General features: G+C 39.8%; 1 protein-coding gene across 1 annotated transcript in view; it reads right to left on the bottom strand.

The window, feature by feature from the left end:
• The window catches only part of LOC149195532 (phospholipase D gamma 1-like), a 255,599-nt gene that overhangs the window by 200,920 nt on the left and 33,339 nt on the right, over positions 1-21,340 (bottom strand). The window contains exons 4-6 of the mRNA XM_089405355.1: positions 1,497-1,748; positions 1,306-1,374; positions 1,059-1,206 (exon numbers count right to left, since the gene is read on the bottom strand). Of these exons, the coding sequence (XP_089261481.1) occupies positions 1,059-1,206; positions 1,306-1,374; positions 1,497-1,748 (469 nt within the window). The remainder of the gene's footprint in view (positions 1-1,058; positions 1,207-1,305; positions 1,375-1,496; positions 1,749-21,340) is intronic.

Raw genomic sequence — 21,340 nt, 5'->3', positions numbered from 1 at the left:
TTTATGAATTATATACTAACTATAATCGTACGACCCAATGGATGTCGATGGTGGGGAGATAATATGACCGGTCATGACGATCAAGCAGGCAAAAGAAGGTGAACAGTGGTGAGGGGCAGGCCCCGTGGATGGTTGAAAATCGGTGTGATAGGGAAGCACGGTCGGGTGGCGGGGTACAATTGACAGGGAGTCTACGGCGGACAGGGAGCACAGTTAGCTTGGTGTGATCAAGGTACAGCGCAGCGGAAGACAAGGCTGAGGGTCGACGGTTTAGGAAGAACGCAGGCGGAAGCTGATTGATCGAGAGTTGGGGGTGGTCGGGCCGGAGGACACAGCGGACAGGGTTGCGAACAAAGAACTAGTGTAAGTGTTGGAAAATGGTGGCCATGGACAAGGCGTGGGTTTGGGAAAAGCTGCAAACAGGCAGAACGCGAAGGATGGAGCAGTGTAGCAGAAGGAGTGGTTGAATTGATAAGCTGGCAAGAGGATCGGAAGCTCTGATACCACTGTAGAGGAGAAAGCCAGTGCGCAAGGAAGTAACTGTGTGTAAATTGTGTTGTGTAAGTAAGTAGTAGTATTATTAAATATGAACTGAATGGTGATTACAATCCTTTGTGGTGGTATGCCTATATAGGCATTCACTAGCCACGAAGGTGAGTGGTCACACATTTTCACCTTTTCTTTTTCATAATTAATGGGCCATTAATTAATTTAATTATTTAATTTATTTTTAATATTATTTATTAATCAATGTTTTTAATGATTTTTTTATTCATGACATGGAATAAGTGAAGTGCAGAGATGATATATTCTTCTTATACAGCTTCTTGTTTAGCTCTTTGTAAATATTTTTCTGTAAAAATAAGAAGTATTTTCCCCAAAAATATAATACTTATAGTGATAACAATATATGATTTGATTTCTTCCAAATATCAATGGCTATTATTCTCATTCAAATTCAAAGCCCAGACCAGTATCGTCTGTGAAATAATTAACGGAAATAATGTAAATAATTTCAACAGCAGCATCCTTTTGCACAAGTCAGGATGCATACATACCTATGTCTTTGTGTGCTGACCAATTGTATGATGACCCAATAAAGTACTGGTTTTCAATATAAATGAAGTGCTGTGCAGATCGAATGGCCTCGACATAAGCTGTATGTATGCTCATGTCTACGATCAAATTTTTTAAATAGACTAGATTCTGTCAACAAAAAGACAAATTAATAAAGTAATCATGTTCCTACTTTAAAGATTGGTGGAATCTAACAAAAGAATCATAATCATCATTATTAAGTCCTACCCTAGTCTCAGCTTCCTTTACATCCTTTGGGAAGCCTTTAACAGAACCTGAGTCAATTGAACGGAAAACCTGAGATTCACACAACATAAGAGATTATATAAAAGAAATTGACAATCAATGACCATAGTCAGCAAGGCAATAAATCACACATATTTTTTCTTGTAGAGTAATAATCAGCATGCCTTATTTACCTGCACGTGCCATGTTTCAGGATCATTATCATTAAACGTGTTAAGCTCTGAAATGCCTATGATCTCTGGAAGTCGATCTAGTTGGAGTAGTGCATCATCATTCCATCTTTTTAGTTTCTTTAGTCCATGCCGCTTTGCTGCCTTAGTCCACCGTTGCTCGAAATTATAGAGAACGTCATATGCTGCAGGGCCATCTATTCTACAATGCAAGTCATGCCATGGCTCTCTTGGCCCACCAGAATCAATACCTGCCTATTAAACATTATCAACAAAAAATGAATCACCAAATCTGTTTTTAAAGCATAAAATTTACTAAAAATCAGAAAATATGAAAAGGAGAGGTAAATAAAGTTTAAACCTTTTACAACATCCTCTATATAAAGGTTCAGGATTTTTTAATGTTAAATTTCACATATTGTCATATTGTGTATGTATATGTTTGGATAACTTACTTCAAAAATTCTTCGACATCCCAATGTTTTGAGTGAACACTCCATCCATCATCAAGGAAGAAAACAGCTCAAGATGTGACAAATGTTGCCCAAGCACTGAATACATAGAAGGAAGTGGGTAGGAGAAAATAAAATGGAAAAATCTATTAATTCATTAACATAGAAACAGAGAAACAAACGGCAGGCAAAAAATTCCAGAGAGCACCAGACAGCAGGATGGTGAAAACCCAGGTTTCTCCCCAGCCCTGGCCTCTGGGACACCATCATATATTATTGAGACCTGTTCGGAGATGTCGGAACGTACATCAGGCCACATGTTCTCTGAGCATTTGAGAGATCAGCTATAGACAGATCTAGAGTAGAGCACGCCCCATCCATTGGAGTACCTAATAGATCCAGAGGAGCAACCATAGATCTATTGGAAGTTTCCATCTTTTGACCTCGAATGTTAGGATTATGCGGTGAATCTCCTTGATGGTTCCAAAAGACTCTGACTGTAATGTTCCCTATGGATTAATTGCCCAAGGGAGGACAAAATAGTCTGTCCAACCCCATAGGCTAGTCTTGATAACGGGGGAAAACCCAATTTTCCAAATGTTTGGGGCAACATTGAGTGAATTTTGGGTCGGTTGGGACAAAAAAAGCCCAAACCGAGGGTTGCATTGCGACCCCTCACATTTGAAAAACCTCATAAGGGAATCTATAAATAGAGGAGAGTAGGAATTATTTTGGCATGATCAATTTGGATCGGAATATCTCTGATTTTCCTGAGCTTGAGGCTCTAAGGGTTTTAAGAACCCTTATCTTGTCTCGTTTTCGGGGTGGAAGATTCCACCGTAGCCAGCCTTTTCTAATTTTGGTGGTGAAAGATTCCACCCTAGTCAGACATCTTTCGTCAACAATTTGTCTAAAAACTTTCCTGTTCTGGCACAGCACACTCTCTTTGGAAGCAGCTCAAATTTGTTTGGACTTGTAGGACAAAGGTTTTTGTTTGGTTAACAAACCCTAGCAGCGGAAATCTCCAGATCTTGAACCTGTTGTAAAACAAGGCCAGTGGTTGCCCTAATCCAGATAAGCCACAGATCGTAGTCTACACGGCCACGATTTGAAATTTTTGATTTGGCAAAAGAAAGAATTCTCTGTGGTTTTGGGATAGCAGGCCATCCCGAACAGCCATCCAAGTCATGGTTTGCTACATGAGACAACATCTAGACATTGCAATCAAGCTAAGGGAGTTACAGGGGGGATGTCATCTGCCCTAACCAGTAGTCTGTTGCAGGGCAGGATCAGCGTAGTCTAGGTCAAGGATCCACTCCAACCACAGGTGGAAGTTTGGAGAAATAAGGCTACCACAAGCCCTCTTTGACAGTGAGCACGATGGAAGCAGCACAGTGAGTGATCAGTTAGAATAGTAACAATATTAGATAGTGTTAATCATTGTTATTAAACCAGCCTAGATCCATCCTAACCAAGGATCTATCAAGCATCGAGTGAGATCAAATCTCTTGAGATACAAACCACTTTTAAAGTGAAAGAGATTTGATCCCTCTCGGCGCTTGATAGATCCAGGGTTAAGATGGATCTAGGTTGGCTTTTATATACACATACCATATCTAGGTTGGATCCATCTCTCCCTCCCTCTCTCTCCTCTCTCTCTCTCTTCCTTCCTCTCTCTCTCTTTCTCTCCCACCACCCTCTCTCTCCCCCCATCTCTCTCTCTCTACCCTCCAATTTTGTCACTCTCCCTCCCTCTCTCCTTCTCTCTCTCCCCCTCTCTCCCCCCTCCATCTCTATGTCTCCCTCTCTATCTTCTCTTTCTCTCCCTCTCTCTCCCCTCTCCTTCTCTTTTATTGACACCTAATCTTTGGGATTAAGTAATCCATGTAAAATAGTGTAAATAGAAAATAAGTAGAATTGGAATATGAAGAGACACTCGGAGATGAAGCCCAAGAGTCTATCTTTCCATGTATATATCTATGATCAGTCTTAATGCAAAAACACAATTTGCTTTGAGGAGTTACCTCCTAGCGTGACATGGTATTAGAGCCAGCTCCCAAAATTAGTTGTTCTGTTGTAACTCCTGTCTGCCATTATTCTCTGCCATTTGCCCCTCCCCTTGACAAAAAATCTATCTTGATTCTTTTTCCTGCCATTCTCTGTTTTCTATCCTCCTATACGCTAAATCGAAGTCATATGGTATGCTGCCTTTGGTGCATGGTGCGTGGACACTGTGTTATGGCATAAGTGTTGTGTTGTTGGGTTGCGGGCTCAAGTTGTTGTAGAATTGAATGTGAGTTTTTCTTGCTGCTTGAATTTAGAGACCATTATGCCCTGTGGCTTTTCACTTACCCATGCCTCAAGATTGACGCACAGTTATCTCTTAGTCTCATGCATAGACGATAGTGACATGTTTGTAGTGGTGTCGGGTCTTTGAGTGGGTGTTTGTGAGCATACAATTCATGCGTATCTATGCAGATCGAACGACCTTTAAAGACTGCGTCCTTTAAAGACTGTTCCTCAAGGTCCGCATTGCGTGGAAGACTGAGATGACCATGTCGTGATTGTCGTGACTAAAGTGGGTATGTATTGCAGCCAGACATATTCGATACATATTCTGCGTTGAATGGTATTGTGTTGACTGCGTTGTGGTGAACTCGACGTGAACAACTCATGGCCTGAATGGTATTTTGCGTTGAATGGTATTGTGTTGACTGTGTTGTGGTGGCCGACTACATATACCTCCCTTGACTTCACTGGTAACATATTGGAGCCACCGCAACCCACCATACCATTGGTTAACAGTTGTTGATTTGGGGTAGCATCGGATGTGCTCTAAGCCTCAAATTTTGCAAGGACGCTTGGGCATAGGTATTCTGAAGGACCTAGAAAGCGTTTTGGGAAATTCCACCCATAAGTGATTTTATTAAAATAATTAATATTTTAATGGGGTTCCTAAGTCTAAACTTAGGAAAATTAAAATATTAATGGGTATTAAACTAATCAGGGGTGAAACTTTTAGAAAAAACCATGGATCAAGTCAAAACGATCTGAGCCTTTGATTTTGTTTTAATCTAGGCCATTGATTGCTCAACAGGAAGATATAACAAGGGACATGAGGGTCATTTGGAAAATGCACCAGGCAGATACTTAGATGCCCAAGAGAAATCGATTTTCTCATTGGTCGAAGTTCGGCAAGAGAAAATCGATTCAGAGGGAGAGTTGTAGATGGAGGAGAGACAAAGAGGGTTCAGCATCAGTCAAGGAGACAGGGACGAAGACACAGAGTAGCAAAAGGAACAGCGTTGGGCAGATTGACGCTGGGAGAGGCAATGCTGGCCTGAGTGACACAGGCATTGCGCATGCCAATCCAGAGGCCAGAGAAATTGATGTTGGGCAACCCAGGGAGACGCAGAGGGTCAAGGAACCTCTCTCTCAGGTCAAACACTTGTTCAGGAACGTCTATAAATATTTCTCAATTCTATACTGCTGGGTGAAATTTTGTACATGTTGATTTTTGCTGAAGAATAACAAAAACCCTCATCTGTTGCACCAGTTTTCCCGCATTGGGTTTTTCTAGGGACAGTTGTCCAAAAATAGTTGTGTCATTATGTTTGTATATGTGCTGGCATTTTACCTGCATTTAATTTCTCCAATGTTTTAATTCTGAAGGCTACAATAGAATATGTTTTAATATATGCCGTAAGAATACAGTAGATAACTTATCTCTGAAGTAATAAGTAAAAGAAGTCATATTAATCACTACAGTAGGATTTCCATTTTAGGAATTTTCACAACAGCCACCGCTGGGACTCCGCTAGGACCTCCCTCCATATGTGTATCCTCCTTTTGTTCCTTCACCAAACCCGTGTGTTACTTCTCCATTTCGTTGACTTCCCTCATATCTCTCAGTTAATACCTCCCCCGGTTATATATCTCCACCCCTCCGCCTATATAACCCTTCCCCTATATACCCCCCCCCCCCCAATTATAATACTTCTGTTATATATATTGCCGCCAGCATTGTATTTTTTTTTTACAAGAATATTACTACTAGAAGTGTAATTTTTTATAGAAATTACCACCAAAAGTGCATTTTTTCACAGTATATTGCTAGCAGAGTACATCTTTTTACACAGATTTTAAAATGCATTCACTGATATCAATTGTTGGAGTAGTTCTCTCTGGAAAAGAGAACTATCATGAATGGTCAAGGAAGATAAAACACACTCTCATTTTCAATGAGTTGTGGAGAGGAGTTTGTGAAGGAGAAGGAGATAATGAACCTGCAAATCCCACTTCAGATAAGGAGATTGCCATTTGGGAAAATAAGAATAGCAAGGCCTATGCCTTGATTGCAGCATCTGTAAATGAAGAGGTGAGTCGCCATATTTCACCATTTTCAAATGCTTTTGAAGCCTTAAAGAAGTTGAAGGAATTGTATGACTCACACTCTGAACTTGAAGTTGTCCAATTGATGATTAAATTGTTCAGTGTTAAATTGAAAGATAATGACCCTCTTGCTTTAGCATCAAAAGTAAGATCCATTATGCATGATGTAAAAACCACTGGTGTTGAAATAGACATTTCTCTCATAGCTTATGTCAAGGCACTATATCCTACTTATTCACATTATCTTGAGTCAATGCAAGCAAATGGAAACCTCAAGGAGATGCTGGAATTTCTAAGTCTGACACGTTAGAAACCCTTCATGCACTTTACTGATTTATTCCTACCTACTTGTTCTGTTAATTAACAAGTTATTTACCGTGTAAATACTAGAAATAGAAATAAATACAAGTACATGCTCAACACATTATAGATCATCAACTGAAGGAAATAGAAACAAGCACACAAATGACACCGTTGATTTTGGACTAATGTCCCTGGAAAAACCCAATGCGGGAAAACCGGTGCAGCTATCTGAGGGTTTGATTTATTAAGCAGTTTCAGAATACAATCTAGGTGCCAAATCTGGCTCACCCAACAGAGAAAAATCTCGGCAGTAGTACCTCTCTCCGCGGAAGCAGATATTCTGGCTGAAACCCCGGATAAACACTCCAGCGGCTTCACAGCTCCAATCTGCCCCATGAAACCCTAGCGTCAGCCTCTCTCTGGCCCAGTGTTAGCCCAGCGTCACTCCGGCTTGGCCTGCGTCAGCCCTCTGCGTCACCCACGCTGGCCCTCTGAGGCACTACATAGCTCCTGGCTAGCTCTGCGTGGACCCTTGGCTGCTTCTGCATCCCTCTCTCCGGCTACTGCGCTAATCCCCCTGGTGCTATCTCTACCTCTCTGCTTCTGTATTCACTGCCCCTCAGCTGCAACTCTGATCACTCTCTCAACTTTCTCAGCAAACCCAGCCCCAAAATGTCGAAATCTTGATCTCTTGTTGTGTTCTCCAAGTGACCCTCAAGCCTCCTCTTATACTTTTCTCATTGACAAATCAACGGCCGAGATTAAGTCCCTAATCAACGGCTAAGTGTTGCACTAAAAATTGTCACCTTGACATTCTGCAATCTGTGTGAGTCCATTACCACTCAAACTTTCCTCCTTTGCAAGTCTAAAGCCTCAGTTCCTCATATCAAGCCTTGAAAATAAGAGAAATCCCTCAAAAGTCTTTAAAACTCTGGTCTTGCACTTTCTCTTTGTATTACCTGCGGTCCCGCACCTAATGGTCAAGTCTCCTGCGCACCTGACCGCTCTGTCACTGTGTTAAGGGTGCGGACCCCTGTAAAAGTTAAAAAGGCGCAAGTACATTCTGAAAAACTCACTTTCAGTCATTTCTAGAAGCTTCTGGAAGGAATCTTGAGGTGGCAAGTTCTCTCTCTTAAGGTTCATGCATCCCATACCTTAAGGAGCTAACCCCTTGATGTGAGGAGCATATCCCTTTGAAAGAGGATTCTATCCCTTCATAGATAGACCTGTAACCTCCTCCTCTGCACTATAAAATGAACCATTGGGCTAGTTACTTGGGAGGTTGAAAGCTGAATATTTTTGAGGTGAAATGCTGCTGGAACTTAGTCTTCTTTAGTTGATTTTTTATGATGAGAGATTACATACCTCTAAGATCTCATTTGGAGGAGTGCAAGGCTTGTCAAAGTAAAGGAAATCCCTGTTTCGGACCCCAAGAAGAGCTTGTTCAACATCAAGGCTGAAAAGGTTGTAAGGTTCTTCTACTTCAAAGTTAATACAAATAAGTTTGTTTTTCTCAATAAGCTGTTGATTCATGGTTTATTTTATGGATTCCTTGATCGCCATAATAGACATGATTTATGATATTTGCTATGCAAGTGCTATTTAATGTTTGCTTGTTTGTGATTGCAGGTCTTCAAAGGTAACTCTTTCGAACGATTGGAAGATGACTACTACAAACAAGCGTTGGATCTAAGGTAGGATCTTAACACCTTTGTAGTATTTATTTATAAATCGCATGTGTCTAGAGAAAGATAGGTTTGTTTGTTTGTTTGTTGCTAGACTATCTTCTGATACTAGGGAGATCGGTCTTGTCCGCAAAATCGATTTATCCGGCCAACAAATTGGCGACTCTGCTGGGGATGAATTTGGTTTTTGGTTTCACTTTGTTTTGACTTGAGAAAATTGTTTTCGTTTCTGGTTTTTGATTGATGTATACTGGCTTGGGTAGTTTTTAGAATCTGGATTATTTTTTGTTTTTTCCGAAGTTTTCAGGGGACCGCACTTTCTCTTTACAGACAGTGTGGGCATCTCCGCACTTTTCCTTTAGTAAACAGAGCGGAACTGCACCTATTTCTTCTGAAGCCTGCGAACCCTGTAAAAGTTTTTGAAAAACCTAAGATATCTCCTTCCAGTTAGGTTTAGGTTTGATTTAGAAGTTTTAGTGTCTACCTGGATCTGTATTTTTCCTGTCAAAACCCTCTTGTGAGTGAGTTCTGATAGTATTTTTGTTTTAGATGATTTTCTAGAAGTTTGCATACTTGGAGGGGTTTTCACTTTGTCTCTGTAGTGACTCAAAGATCAGAAGCTTGAGAAACCTTAGAACACCCTGGTGTCTTTTAGTCTTCTTGATGAGTCTGACTTAGTTGTGAAATCTATCCTTTGTGAGAAATAGATTTAGTTTTCTCCTTGCAAATTTTTGAACAAACTTTGTTATAAGTTCTGAATTTCAATTTTACAAAAGAAAACATATCTAGATGTTTTTTGATTGGTTTGTTATTCTGAACAAATGAATCCTTAGTTGACTGAACAACTAAGTAAAACGACCTCAAAAAGAATTGAAGCTTTTATTTAATTAGGTTTTTAAAGTTTTTAGATCTCAAAATTAGTTTTTGTAGTTTTGAGTGCTTTTCTAGAACTTGTAGATCTCTTTTGAAGCAATTGTTTTTTGTAGTTTCGAGTTTTGAAAAGGGAAAGGGATTTATTGTGAGCATTAATTATTAGTCTCGTTTTGAGTTATTATTGAAAAAAACAAAAACAAAAAATTCTTTCCATTTCCATGTTGAAAGAAATAATTGTTTCTTAAAGAATTGCATTCTCGAACTCTTTCTTTTAGCTAGAATTTCATTGAAAGAAAAAAACGAATTGCTTATCATTTTAGGTGCATTTTTTTTAGTGTTTTTGGAGTCGAGTCTTCACACCATCAAAGTTTCATTTCCATACCTATTGACTTAAAGAACAATCCATAAAAGCAACGCTTAATTAAAATTGATCTAGTAATCTTTTCTGTTTTTAGGGCTCTTATCACCAATATAGCTTAGGCTAGTATCTTGGAGTAGAGAGTAATTAACTCTCCAAGATAGTTAAAACAAACAAGTAGATACATCTTGCAGTAGGAAATAAATCCAATTGTAATTGATACATTCTGGGAAGCTTCTCTTAAAGGAGTCAATCACGAGATCATGTTCGAACCTTTGAGACAATCAATTCTGTTTCATTGGGAAAGATAGAAGATTTGCACGTATTATAAACGGTAAACCTCGGATTAACCATTGTCGAGGAGCCTGGGGTCACTTGTTGGTAAACCTCAGATTGACCATGTCGAGGAGCCTTCAAGGGGATTGAGCTTTGTTACTCTGCCCTTGCGCGTAGATCGGATCGTAGACTGTTCCCCCAGTTGTATTTGTTGTTGTTGGTAACCTTAGTGTCCATAAACTTAAGATTATTTCCTAAGGTGACAGTGAAGGAAAGATCTCACTGTACCTAGAGCAGACGTCGACTAGACTCACTTGGACTCTCTGGGGGTTCTCTTTACTCGAGATGGTTTTGTGAATAAACTTGTGCCAGTCTGTTTCATTAAGCAGGTTGTCGGGGTAATTGTTCCAACCGCCCTTTCTGTATTAAACTTCTGCTAAGTTGGATTTCATCACCAACTAGTGTTTTTAATACGGGAAGTCACTGTTTGTGTGTGGTTTGAACTCTTAGATTTTTTAGGCGTGTGATTCAATTGTTTGTTTCTTTAGAGACTTTAGGTGTTTTTATTGAAATTTTCTTTGTTTGCGTGTGATTAATTAATTTAATTGTGGCTGAATTACCGAGACAATCTCGTAGACTTCAGGGGAAACCTCCTAAGTATACACCAAGCCAGCTTGAAGGGCTACGAGCTCTTGTATCAACTAGTGACAGTAGAGTTGGATCACCAGAAGCCAGAGAATCATCTTTAGTTGTTCATCCTGATTATCAAATACAAACAATAGAGTATATTCAAGAGCCAATTTCATTTTCCGAAGTTACTGGTAGTATTTCTCCTTCCAGTGAATTAGCTGAAGAACCTAAAATTTCTGAGCCTGACACTGAACCTGCTGTTACTCCAACTTCAGGATTTGCTTCTCCAACTTCTAGTAATCCTGGTTCACCTAGGGTAAGCAATATCATTACTCAAAATCTTCCTTCTGGCCTCATTTCTATTGAAGAACTTGTTAATCCAGAAGAAGATGTAACTCTTCCCGAAAACCAACAGATTTTAAATCTTAGGGAGCGTGAATCAATATTCTACAGTCCTTTTAGGAGTGACGCTTGGTATGTATCATTGACAAATTTTTAAAAAAAACCGGGTCTTAGTTTTTCACCACCTCGAATTCATTTTCATCCTACACCAAGAGGTTATTATCCTTCATCGATTATGTCAAGACAGTCATCTATGTTTTCCCAAACACCGGAAACATTTTTATCTGGCGGTCCTTCTGTTCCTTCGGGGTACCAGTCACTCTCTGGTACTTTTTCAGGAGCATCTCCTCGACCGATTGAACAAGTGTTATCATCTGGAAGTAATGGAACTCAAACGTTGAACGCAGAACAAATCCTTATGATGTCTGGTAGTATTCCAAATCCTCAACCTCAAGGTAGTCAGTTACCGCCTGGGGGGCAACCTCAAGGTAGTCAGTTACCGCCTGGGGGGCAACCCCAAGGTAGTCAGTTACCGCCTGAAGGGCTTCCTCAAGTTTTTCAACCTCCAGGACAGTACATACCCCAAGGTCAACTCGAGACTCAGTACATACCCCAAGGTCAACCCCAATTTCAGTACATACCTCAAGGTCAACCCCAGTTTTAGTACGTGCCTCAGGGTTATCAACCTCAAGGTCAGTACCCAACTCAAGGTTTCCAACCGCCTTCTGGTCAACCATTTTTTCAAGGAACTAGAAATGTACCACTTAATTATCAGCCCTACGTTCAACCAGGTTATGGTCCTCCATATGCACAACCTTTTGTGGGTCCATACTCCGAAATGAACATGGTGTGGGATCCGTCTCAAACTCAACAGACTATGCAACTTAATGTGCAGTTACTTAACCAACCTGGACAGCCTTTGGTTTTTGGTTCCACCCAACAACCTATCCAACCTACTGTTCAAATCCCTGCATCTGGTACAGTTCAGCAGCCTGGGCCTAGCTCACCTTGTACTCCGCCTCAAACTGCTACAACTACTACAACTTCTGTTCAACCTACAACACCTGTTTCTCGAATATCTGCAGCTCCGGTTTCTACTACCCCTGCATCAATGCAAATTCCTCAAGTCTCTGTGCCACAGTCAGGACCTACGGTTCAGACTTCGATCCAGATGGTTGCAGGACAAGCTAGTACGATTTCTACAATTGCTACCAATCGAACACAATTCACATATCAACCGTACCAGGGACAGTATCAATTCGGACCTACTGTATAAAACCTAGTTTATCAGTATCAACCGTATCCTGGCTATACTTATCAACAGCCTCAACAACCCCAGTTTGGTCCGGTTAATCCTGGTTTTCCAGGAGGTTACAACATTCCTAATGCAAATCCGATTCCAAGTTATCCTGGATATCCTCCTCCTGGAACTGGTCTCACTACTCAAGGTTTTTGTGACCCTAACCGTCAGTTACCATTTATTGCAACTTTGGATTTACCTAATTTGTCGCGCCTTACGAACGATCTGATTTACTATCTTCCGTATTGGTCGCTAATGCCTAGTAAGTTGCCTAGTGATATCCTGAAATTCGAGGGTAAGTCAGGAGAGGATCTGTCAAATCATGTTATGACTTATCACCTCTAGTGTGCATCTAATTCCATCATTGATGATTCAATTCGATTGTGTCTTTTTCAACGAACTCTTATTGGTCTTGCCGCCAAATGGTACATTGAGTTACCACGAGCCTCTTTTTATAATTTCAATCAATTAGCCACTGCTTTATTAACTCCTTTTCAGTTGCCTATCAGATACGACAATGGCACGAAACTGTTAACTTCACTGAAACAATCCACGTCCACATATATTTCTGATCATATTCATGAATGGCGACGTAGAAGGCGTTTAGTGAAAGTTTTCATTCCGGATCAAATTTTAGCGGAATGGTTCATTAAATCATTGTTACCCAGAATCACTGAAGATGTAGCTAAGGGAGGAGTTGTTACTGAGGAGCAAGTCATTGCTCAAGCTCAGTACCTTGACCTCGTCTATACGCAGTTAGGTACTTTACATGAAAAAATCCCTGATCTTCCAAAACACGGTCAAATAACTGCAGCTCCTTCAGGGTCTCATGCCGCTGATGGTATGATTGGTTCAGTTAGCACTAAAAGTAAGAAGAAATCTTCAAAGAATTCTTCTCCTATAATAACTTTACCTAATTCCCCAACAGGAGATTCTTCCGCTGAAATTTCTGCCGACATCCATGTCGTAGAATCATCTACGACCAAATCAAAATCCGGTAGTAAAAAGAAGGGAAAGAAGAAAAACAAACAAAATTCAAAAGATAAAACAGATAAAAATGAATCTACTGACGAAAAATGGAAACCTCGTTATCCTTGTTTCATTTGCGACGAGGATCATTTCACCAAACACTACCCACATCGAGCAGAAGTTTTGAAAATCGTTAAAGGTTCTCAAACGCCTGTTGTCTTGAAGGATCCTTTTCCTACTCAAGATAGTAAGATGATTGGTTCTTCCTCGAATGCCTCAGAAGAACCCATTATGATGATGTCTCATGTCAGGATTGCGACGCGATCGCAAGATTATGGTAGTAAAAATCTTGTTGGTGGAAAAGAAGCATAATCTTCTAATTCAAACACATCAACTACACCTCCTCCTGGTTCCGGTCCACTAAAGATCGAGAAACCCAATCCTAACTTAGTAATCAAACCGCCCGCTAAAGATATACTTCGGAAATCAGCTTTCAATCCACATGCGAGAGCTGCTCAGAATTATAGCATTCTTGAAGACTTAGCTATTTCCCCTTCAGCAATGTCGGCTTTGGAAGTGCTGCAATCATGCCCAGCACAACGTAAATTACTATTGTCTGCTATAGGAGCTATCAATATTCAGGATTCGAAACTAATAATCTTCGATTTAGAGAATAGTACACCCCGCCTACCTCATCAAATGGCTTTCTAGATTCTAGTTTTAGTCAAAAACAGACCTTGCTTTTGGACTACGATTGATGAAGGGGCTTCTACGTGTATTATGTTGATCCAGTGTTGGAAATCGCTTGGTTCTCCCACACTCAATCAGTCTCCAACAATTCTAAAGGCTTTTGATGGCCGAGGGTTCCATCCTTTTGGTATTTTGCAGGATTTACCTATAGGGGTTGAAGGCAAAACCGTAAATCTAGATGTGGAAGTGGTTGATGCCCCTCTAGATTACAACCTTCTCCTGGGTCGCAGTTGGTCTTATGCTATGACTGCTATTGTTTCATCGGTTTTTCGGCTTATCAAGTTTCCTCATAGCAGAAAAAATCATTACGATAAACCAGCTGACTTATTTCTCATCCGACCCAGCCTCTACAGATAGTATTCAACACATCAGTAAAACGACTATCCCTTACAAGGATGTTGGCGTAGGTTTGATTAAAGATTCTGGTTTACTAGGAACTTTTTCCTTCCCTCCTCCTAACGTATCGCCTTCTATTGCAACTATTCATATGATTTCATCGAATACTGTTACTTTTGATGATCCTTGGATCGTACCTTCCGATTCTGAGGTGGATTCATTTGGTGACACGATGCCTTTGAGTCCCTTTGAAATTGCATATCAGGCTGTACAGTCGTTTTCTGATTCCTATTCAACCGAAACTGATCCAATGAATGTGATCCATGGAGAGTCACTTTCAATATCAACCTCAGCTTCATCAACACTTTCTGATCCTGTTCATTCTGATGAGCAGATTCGTGAACTATTGTCTGTTGATGATTTACCATGGGAAGATCTACATCACCGATCTTCGTTTTTACCTGAGCTTGATCATTTTGAAAATGATTTTTCTTCTATTTTTACTACTGACTATGTCAAAGAACCACAGAATCCATTGCAACATTCTAATTCTGAGTTAAATTTGGAAAATATCTCTCGAACGGTTCCTATTGACATTTCAGTTAAGCCTAGAATTATTGAAAACATTCATATAGGTGCTTCCTGTACGGACGATGAAATCCAAACTTATAAAGCCCTATTTCAAGAATTTCGTGAAGTGTTTGCCTGGTCATATGAAGAAATGCCAGGAATCAATCCATCAATTGTTGTCCATGAAATTAAAACATACCCGAATGCTAAACCTGTCTGACAACACTTACGTCAGATACATCCGTGAAAAGCCACTGCTATCAAAGCCGAAATTGAGAAATTACTTCGCGCAGGTTTCATTTATCCAATTCCTTTAACCGATTGGGTATCGAATATTGTTCCTGTCAACAAAAAACAAGGAACGATAAGAGTATGTATCGACTATAGGGATATTAATCGAGCTTGTCCTAAAGACAATTATCCAACCCCCTATATTGATCAAATTATTGATGATTGTGCCGGTAGTGAAATGTTCTCCTTTATGGATGGTTTTTCCGATTATAATCAAATCAACATACTCCCTGCTGATCAAGCTAAAACAACTTTCATTTGCCCATGGGGGACATTTGCTTATTGCAAATTACCCTTTGGATTAAAGAACGTTGGAGCAACTTTTCAAAGGGCTATGTCTTACGCATTTCATGACATCAAGCACATTGTGCAGCCTTATCTCGATGATTTACCTGCCCACTCATTGCGTAGAGCTGATCATCTCACTCATTTACGAGCTATCTTTATGAGATGTAAGCATTATCGAATTCGGCTGAATCCACACAAATGTGTATTCTGTGTAGAAACGGGTCACTTACTGGGATTTATCGTATCAAAGGCAGGCATTTGTGTCGACCCCTCGAAGGTGGAAGCTATCGTCAATCTACCTCCTCCTTCGACTCTTCACCAACTCCAAAATTTGCAAGGGAAAGCAAACTTTTTACGTCGTTTCATTTCTAACTACGCCGAGATAACGAAAGGTTTTACCAAGTTGTTAAAACAGAACATGCCATTCTTTTGGGATGAGATCGTTGATCGATCTTTTAATGCACTCAAACACGCGTTAACCCATGCACCATTACTGCATCCTCCCAATTACAACCAAGATTACTTTTTGTACCTCACCGCTTCTTATTCCACCATTGGGATGGTTTTAGTTTAGGAAGATGAATTTAGCAATGAACATGTGATTTACTATCTTAATCGAACTTTGCATCCGACTGAGCTTAAATATTCGCATGTGGAGAAATAGGCCTTGGCAGCTGTTCAAGCTGTCCAAAGATTTCATCACTACATCTTATTACGCAAAACCACGGTAATTTCTTACTGTAACCCTATGATGTATATCTTGAGTCTTGACCAAACAATTGCTAGGGGGCAAGTATTCCAAATGGATAGTTATCCTGCAGGAATTTGACTTGGAATTTGAAAAATCCAAGGCAAAGAAATCTTTGGTTTTTGCCGAATTAATGTGTGATTCCCCGCGTACTGATACTGAACATGTGGCGGAAGAGCCCATTGCGGATGAATCCTTGTTTCTTATCGATACTCTTGATCCTTGGTATGGAGATATTATTGTTTATCTCCAAACCCAATCTTTTCGACATGAAATCTCACGATCTCAACGTACGTTTCCAATCCCAACAATACAATATTATTGGTGATACACTTTATCGTCGTGGAGCGGATTCTGTTTTCCGCCGTTGTTTAACTCATGAAGACGCTGAAAAGGCTCTGAATGACTATCACTCTGGAGCATGTGGCGGTCATATGTCTGGGTATGCCGCAGCCCAAAAGATATTGTGCGCTGGTTATTTCTGGCCATCCTTATTCAAAGATTGTATCTATGCAGTCCAAAAATGCCACAATTGTCAAATCTTTGATCGTAAGATGTGTGCTCCACCCACTCCTCTTCACCCTATAATTGTTGTCGGTCCTTTTGCAAAGTGGGGTATTGACTTTATTACATGTAACCCTCACTCGGCCGGGGGCATGCATATATTATCCTAGCGGTAGATTATTTTACTAAGTGGGCCAGGCGATGCCTACATTTTCAACAGACGGCAAAACTGCTGCAACTTTCGTATTCAATCATATAATTGCTAGATTCGGTGTTCCTCAAGCTATTATTACCGATCATGGAAATCACTTTTGAAACATCATGATGACTGATCTGACAGATCAACTTGGCCTACGCCACGATAGTTCTACTCCGTATTACCCGCAGGCTAATGGTCTGGTTGAAGCTATTAATAAAGTTTTAGTCACTATGATCAAACAAATCATTGGTATTCATAAGTCGAATTGGCATACCATGCTATTTTCAGCACTTTTGGCATATCAGACCTCAGTAAAAACATCGACTGGTTTCACTCCTTTTCAACTGGTCTACGGTTTGGAAGCAGTGTTACCTATTGAATGCGAAATTCCGTCATTACAATTAGCCATAGAATTACTCCCAGCTACTTCTGAAGAAGAGAAACATTTTTTGTACTTAGCTCAGCTAGATGAGAATTGACGCATTGCTGCAATAGCAAATGAGACTCATGCGAAACGAATAAAAGCTCAGTACGACAGAAGTGTTACACCTCGTAATTTTTCAGAAGGAGACCTAGTTTTACTATATGATCAAGCGAACGATAAGCTAGGGGCTGGAAAATTTGTACCTATGTAGCATGGTCCTTACATTGTTAAGCGAACGCTGATAAAAAGGGCTTATGAATTGATAGATTTTGACAGTGTCTCTTTAGGTAAACCCAGAAATGGACTTTATCTGAAGAGATATTATGCTTAAATTCTGTGTGGATATTTTTTGTTAGATTAGTTTCTTTACAGCTGGTGTGTTTTAGATTAGAAAAGTGTGCCTAGTTTAGAGAGTGCTCTTATCATTATTTTTGCTTATCTTGATTTCACTCTTGATATTGCAGATGTCGATGTCTCTTCAAACATACATTGGTTTTGCTGATGGTGTTTGTCGTAGTACACGGAACATTTCTTCCGCAGCTTGGGTTATCTATTCTCCCTCTGATGAGTTAGTGTCCATGCATGGGGTAAGCCTCAGTCAAACAACGAATAACATTGCAGAGTATAGTGCAGCGATTGAGTTATTATCTGAATCCATCTTATTTGGGATTCGGAGTTTGATTGTTAGGTTGGATTCTTAACTTGTTGTATTACAGTTTAACAGGGTTTATGCCATTAGAAATCTAGTGTTATTAAGGTTATTTTTGAGAATTCGTTTCTTGAAACGTGAATTTGATTACATTGAATATTAGCATATTCCAAGACATTTAAATACATTAGCAGATGCAGTCGCTTCTAGTATGATAAATAGACATTTGCAATAATCAAAACAGTAAATTTAATAACATTCGATAACATGTTACTCGAGATCGCTGGTAATAATGATATATCATAGCATAGAAGTGTGTTTCAAAATATACATTGTCTTCGATCATAGGTTGAAAAACACCTTATGATCGACAAAAATGATAATACAAAAAGACAAAAATGTCGTGAGTCTACAAATCGATCATCTTATCCATGGGGATGATCACAATAAGAAACCACTGCTCGGGCCACCCTACATAGGAACCTCCTAAAAGGTCCTGGGACCCCAATCACATATCTCTGTAACCTAAGTGGAATATCATCTATATCAGTCTCTGGAATATCTAGTGTCAAGCGCTCTAGATGATGCTCCAAGTCGGTCAGGATCCCCGCTGATTGGTCCTGTGGGGCTGGTGTTGTTGCAGCTGGATGTCTCCTCTCGAAAGGCTAGAGAGCAGCTAGTCGTCGTGGACCCACGTCTGCATTTAAACTTTTAATTGTCAATTTTGGACGATTTAAAAATAAAATAAAAAATTAATTAAAACTTAAAAAGTGTTGAAAATAATTTTACCTGAATCATCCCATTGTTCTCCTGGTGGAAGAATCATGTCTGGGTCACCACGATAATCCATCCCGGCATATGGAAAATCCGGAATCACAAAATGTTGGTTGTTCAACCAACGAAAATACTCAGGCGGAAATCGAACAACCTCTGTACCCTCCTTAGGGTGGCGGGCCATCAAAGCAACCCAGCGAACTATCCTAGGCTCTTAAGGAAGACCAGCATCAACAGGAATATGTTGCGGGGCTAACATGGGGATCCTCTCTAGAGCAAAGCTGACTACGATGAATCCATATCCAAAAAATTTCAGCTGTCCATTCTTTGCTCTGGTTAGTTGGCCTTTCACATTTGCCAACACAGCCTCGCACCAATTGAATATGGTGCCTCGAAAACAGTCTACAGCCATCTGCATCTGGGATCCAGTAGCCACATGCAATGCTGCACTCCCGCATAGCCTGGTAACAGTGAATGCAATAACCTTAAGCTCAGGACGGTTGATAGTTTTAATATCAATCTGTTTGTCCTTTGTTTGATCATCGCAAAACTCTAATCGGAGACTAGCGATAGACTGGCCACCTGGCCTAGTCCCAAAAAGAGATAATTGTTCGCCCCTCTTGGACAAACCAGTCAAGAAATATATGTCCTCCAGCTCGATTTCGAGCCGGTGGCCACCAATCACGAAACACTGGTCCTGTGTGTTCCATCTGTCTACCAGCCATTGCAAGAGGTCTACTTGGGCCCTCATACCCTGTATGCCCCAGAACTTTAGCAATCCGCATGCTCTCAATGCCTGCATTATGGGCATATGATTTAATGCGGCAAAATATACATCCTCATGCTCGTGTTCTCGCCAAATAAACATTTTGAATGTCCTACAATGCATAAAAGACATATTAGAACCAGCTAGTTCAAAAAAAATTGGGTAAAAATGGAGAAATTTAATTTTTAAAATTCATTTCGCGGGGTCCGCACCCGCTACTTACAAACAGTGCGTAGGTCTGCACGGGCTGTAAGCAACAAGTGCAGACCCGCGACTTTTTTCTTTGTAGAAAAAAGTCGGGGTCAGCAATGGCCGCATGTTGCACCTGCAGACCCCCGGGAGCGATTTTCTAAACCTATTTTTCCTTAAAAAATCAAATTTAAAGCCTAAAATCAAAATGTAAACGAATGAAATGCAAGTTAAGGAGAACGTGGATTACCTGGAGCTGATGGTTTTTTATTCCGACGGACAGATTTTTCAGAATCTTCACAGGAACTTTCTTACCCGAAAGCTCTCACTTTTCACTCTGAACTCAAATGGTAAAAATGAAGTTAGAAAAGCCCTTTTTATAAGTTTTTTCGAATAAATGAATTTTTAATTTATTTATTTTTCACTTTAAAAAGATAATTTTTTAAATCATTTTTATTTATCTTAAACAGGTATGTGTACTGTTTTGAGTTTTTGTGCAGAATATTGGATTTTTCGGGAAAATTGATCATTTTTCAACAAAGAGCATACTTTTATCACTTTTTCGGACTTTTTCAAAAATTTACAGAAAAACGAAACATTGGAGTCCTCTTTAAGCTCTTTTCAAACTCTCGAAAATTGAAAAGATTGCCGAGCACTTGATTGTTCGAACTCGTTAAAATAAATGAATAATCGTCCCTTCAGTGTAATTTTACCCCTTTTACGGATTGAAATGGACTCTTTACAAAAAAGGTACGCGTTGACTAATTACGGTCATTAGAGTCCTCTTTAAACCCTTTTCAGACTCGTTAAATATGAAAAGATCGTCGAGCGCTTGTCTTTTCAGCTCGTTAAAGTATTGGAAAAGTCATCCCTTTTGTATTATTTTATCCTTTTTCGGGCCTAAGGGATTATTTTACGAAAAAGTACCCCCATGAAGTTTTCTTAAGTTTTTCTTCTGACTCCCTAAAATTGAAAAACACCGAGTTTTTCCTATACTAGACTCGTTAATATTTAACAGTGAAGAACCTGCTCAATTTCAAACAGGAACGAACCACTCCTTCTTAAGGTTCGAATTTTAAACTAAGTTGGACTCATCCGAAGGATGAGCTTATAAACAAGCAAATGTTATCCTCCTCAAGCTTGTCAAAAATAAAGAGATACTTGTCAGAAATGGTGGGGAAAAAGAAAGAAAAATGAACTTGTTTGTTACACTTTGTTTTGTAAAAAAAGCCATTAACCACTCTTGAACACGACACTTTTTGTTCACATGGGTTGGGAAAATCCTTTGCCTAACAGTTAATCAAACCACATTGAAAGTCTTCAGCCGGTTTCTGGGTATTAGCTTTGGGTCAAATGTCACCAAACCATCTGCAGTGTCGTTATGTGTTCAAGAGATCAGTTCAAATAAACCATTCATCTGCAAAATATCTGTCATCCATTTTGACCATCCCTGAATCAATCCTTGCCAATATATTTCCTCACAACTTGATCTATGATTTCGTGTTGTGAGCTTGCCTACGACGGATCACTTTCTATCGACTTCAACTCATTATCTAGGAAGTTGATCTAGAAATCATCAATACCTTGAAAACTGCATGCCCTAATGACAGTTTTCTCGCCTTCGACGATAGGTTGCATCATTGACCTTCGATTGAATGATTCTATGACATGTTCAACTTCAGCTCATTTATTCACATTTCATGGATTGTACTGGGTACTTTGAGAGCCATTGACATTACTGGTGGTTTCTCTCACACTTGTTAACAGTTCACATCATTG

The sequence above is a fragment of the Pinus tabuliformis genome, chromosome 2_2 (genome assembly GCF_031772625.1).
Source record: "Pinus tabuliformis cultivar Carrire ecotype Pingquan chromosome 2_2, CPIR1, whole genome shotgun sequence".
NCBI classification, from domain to species: Eukaryota; Viridiplantae; Streptophyta; class Pinopsida; order Pinales; family Pinaceae; genus Pinus; species Pinus tabuliformis.
This window is presented reverse-complemented; position numbering and strand designations above follow the sequence as displayed.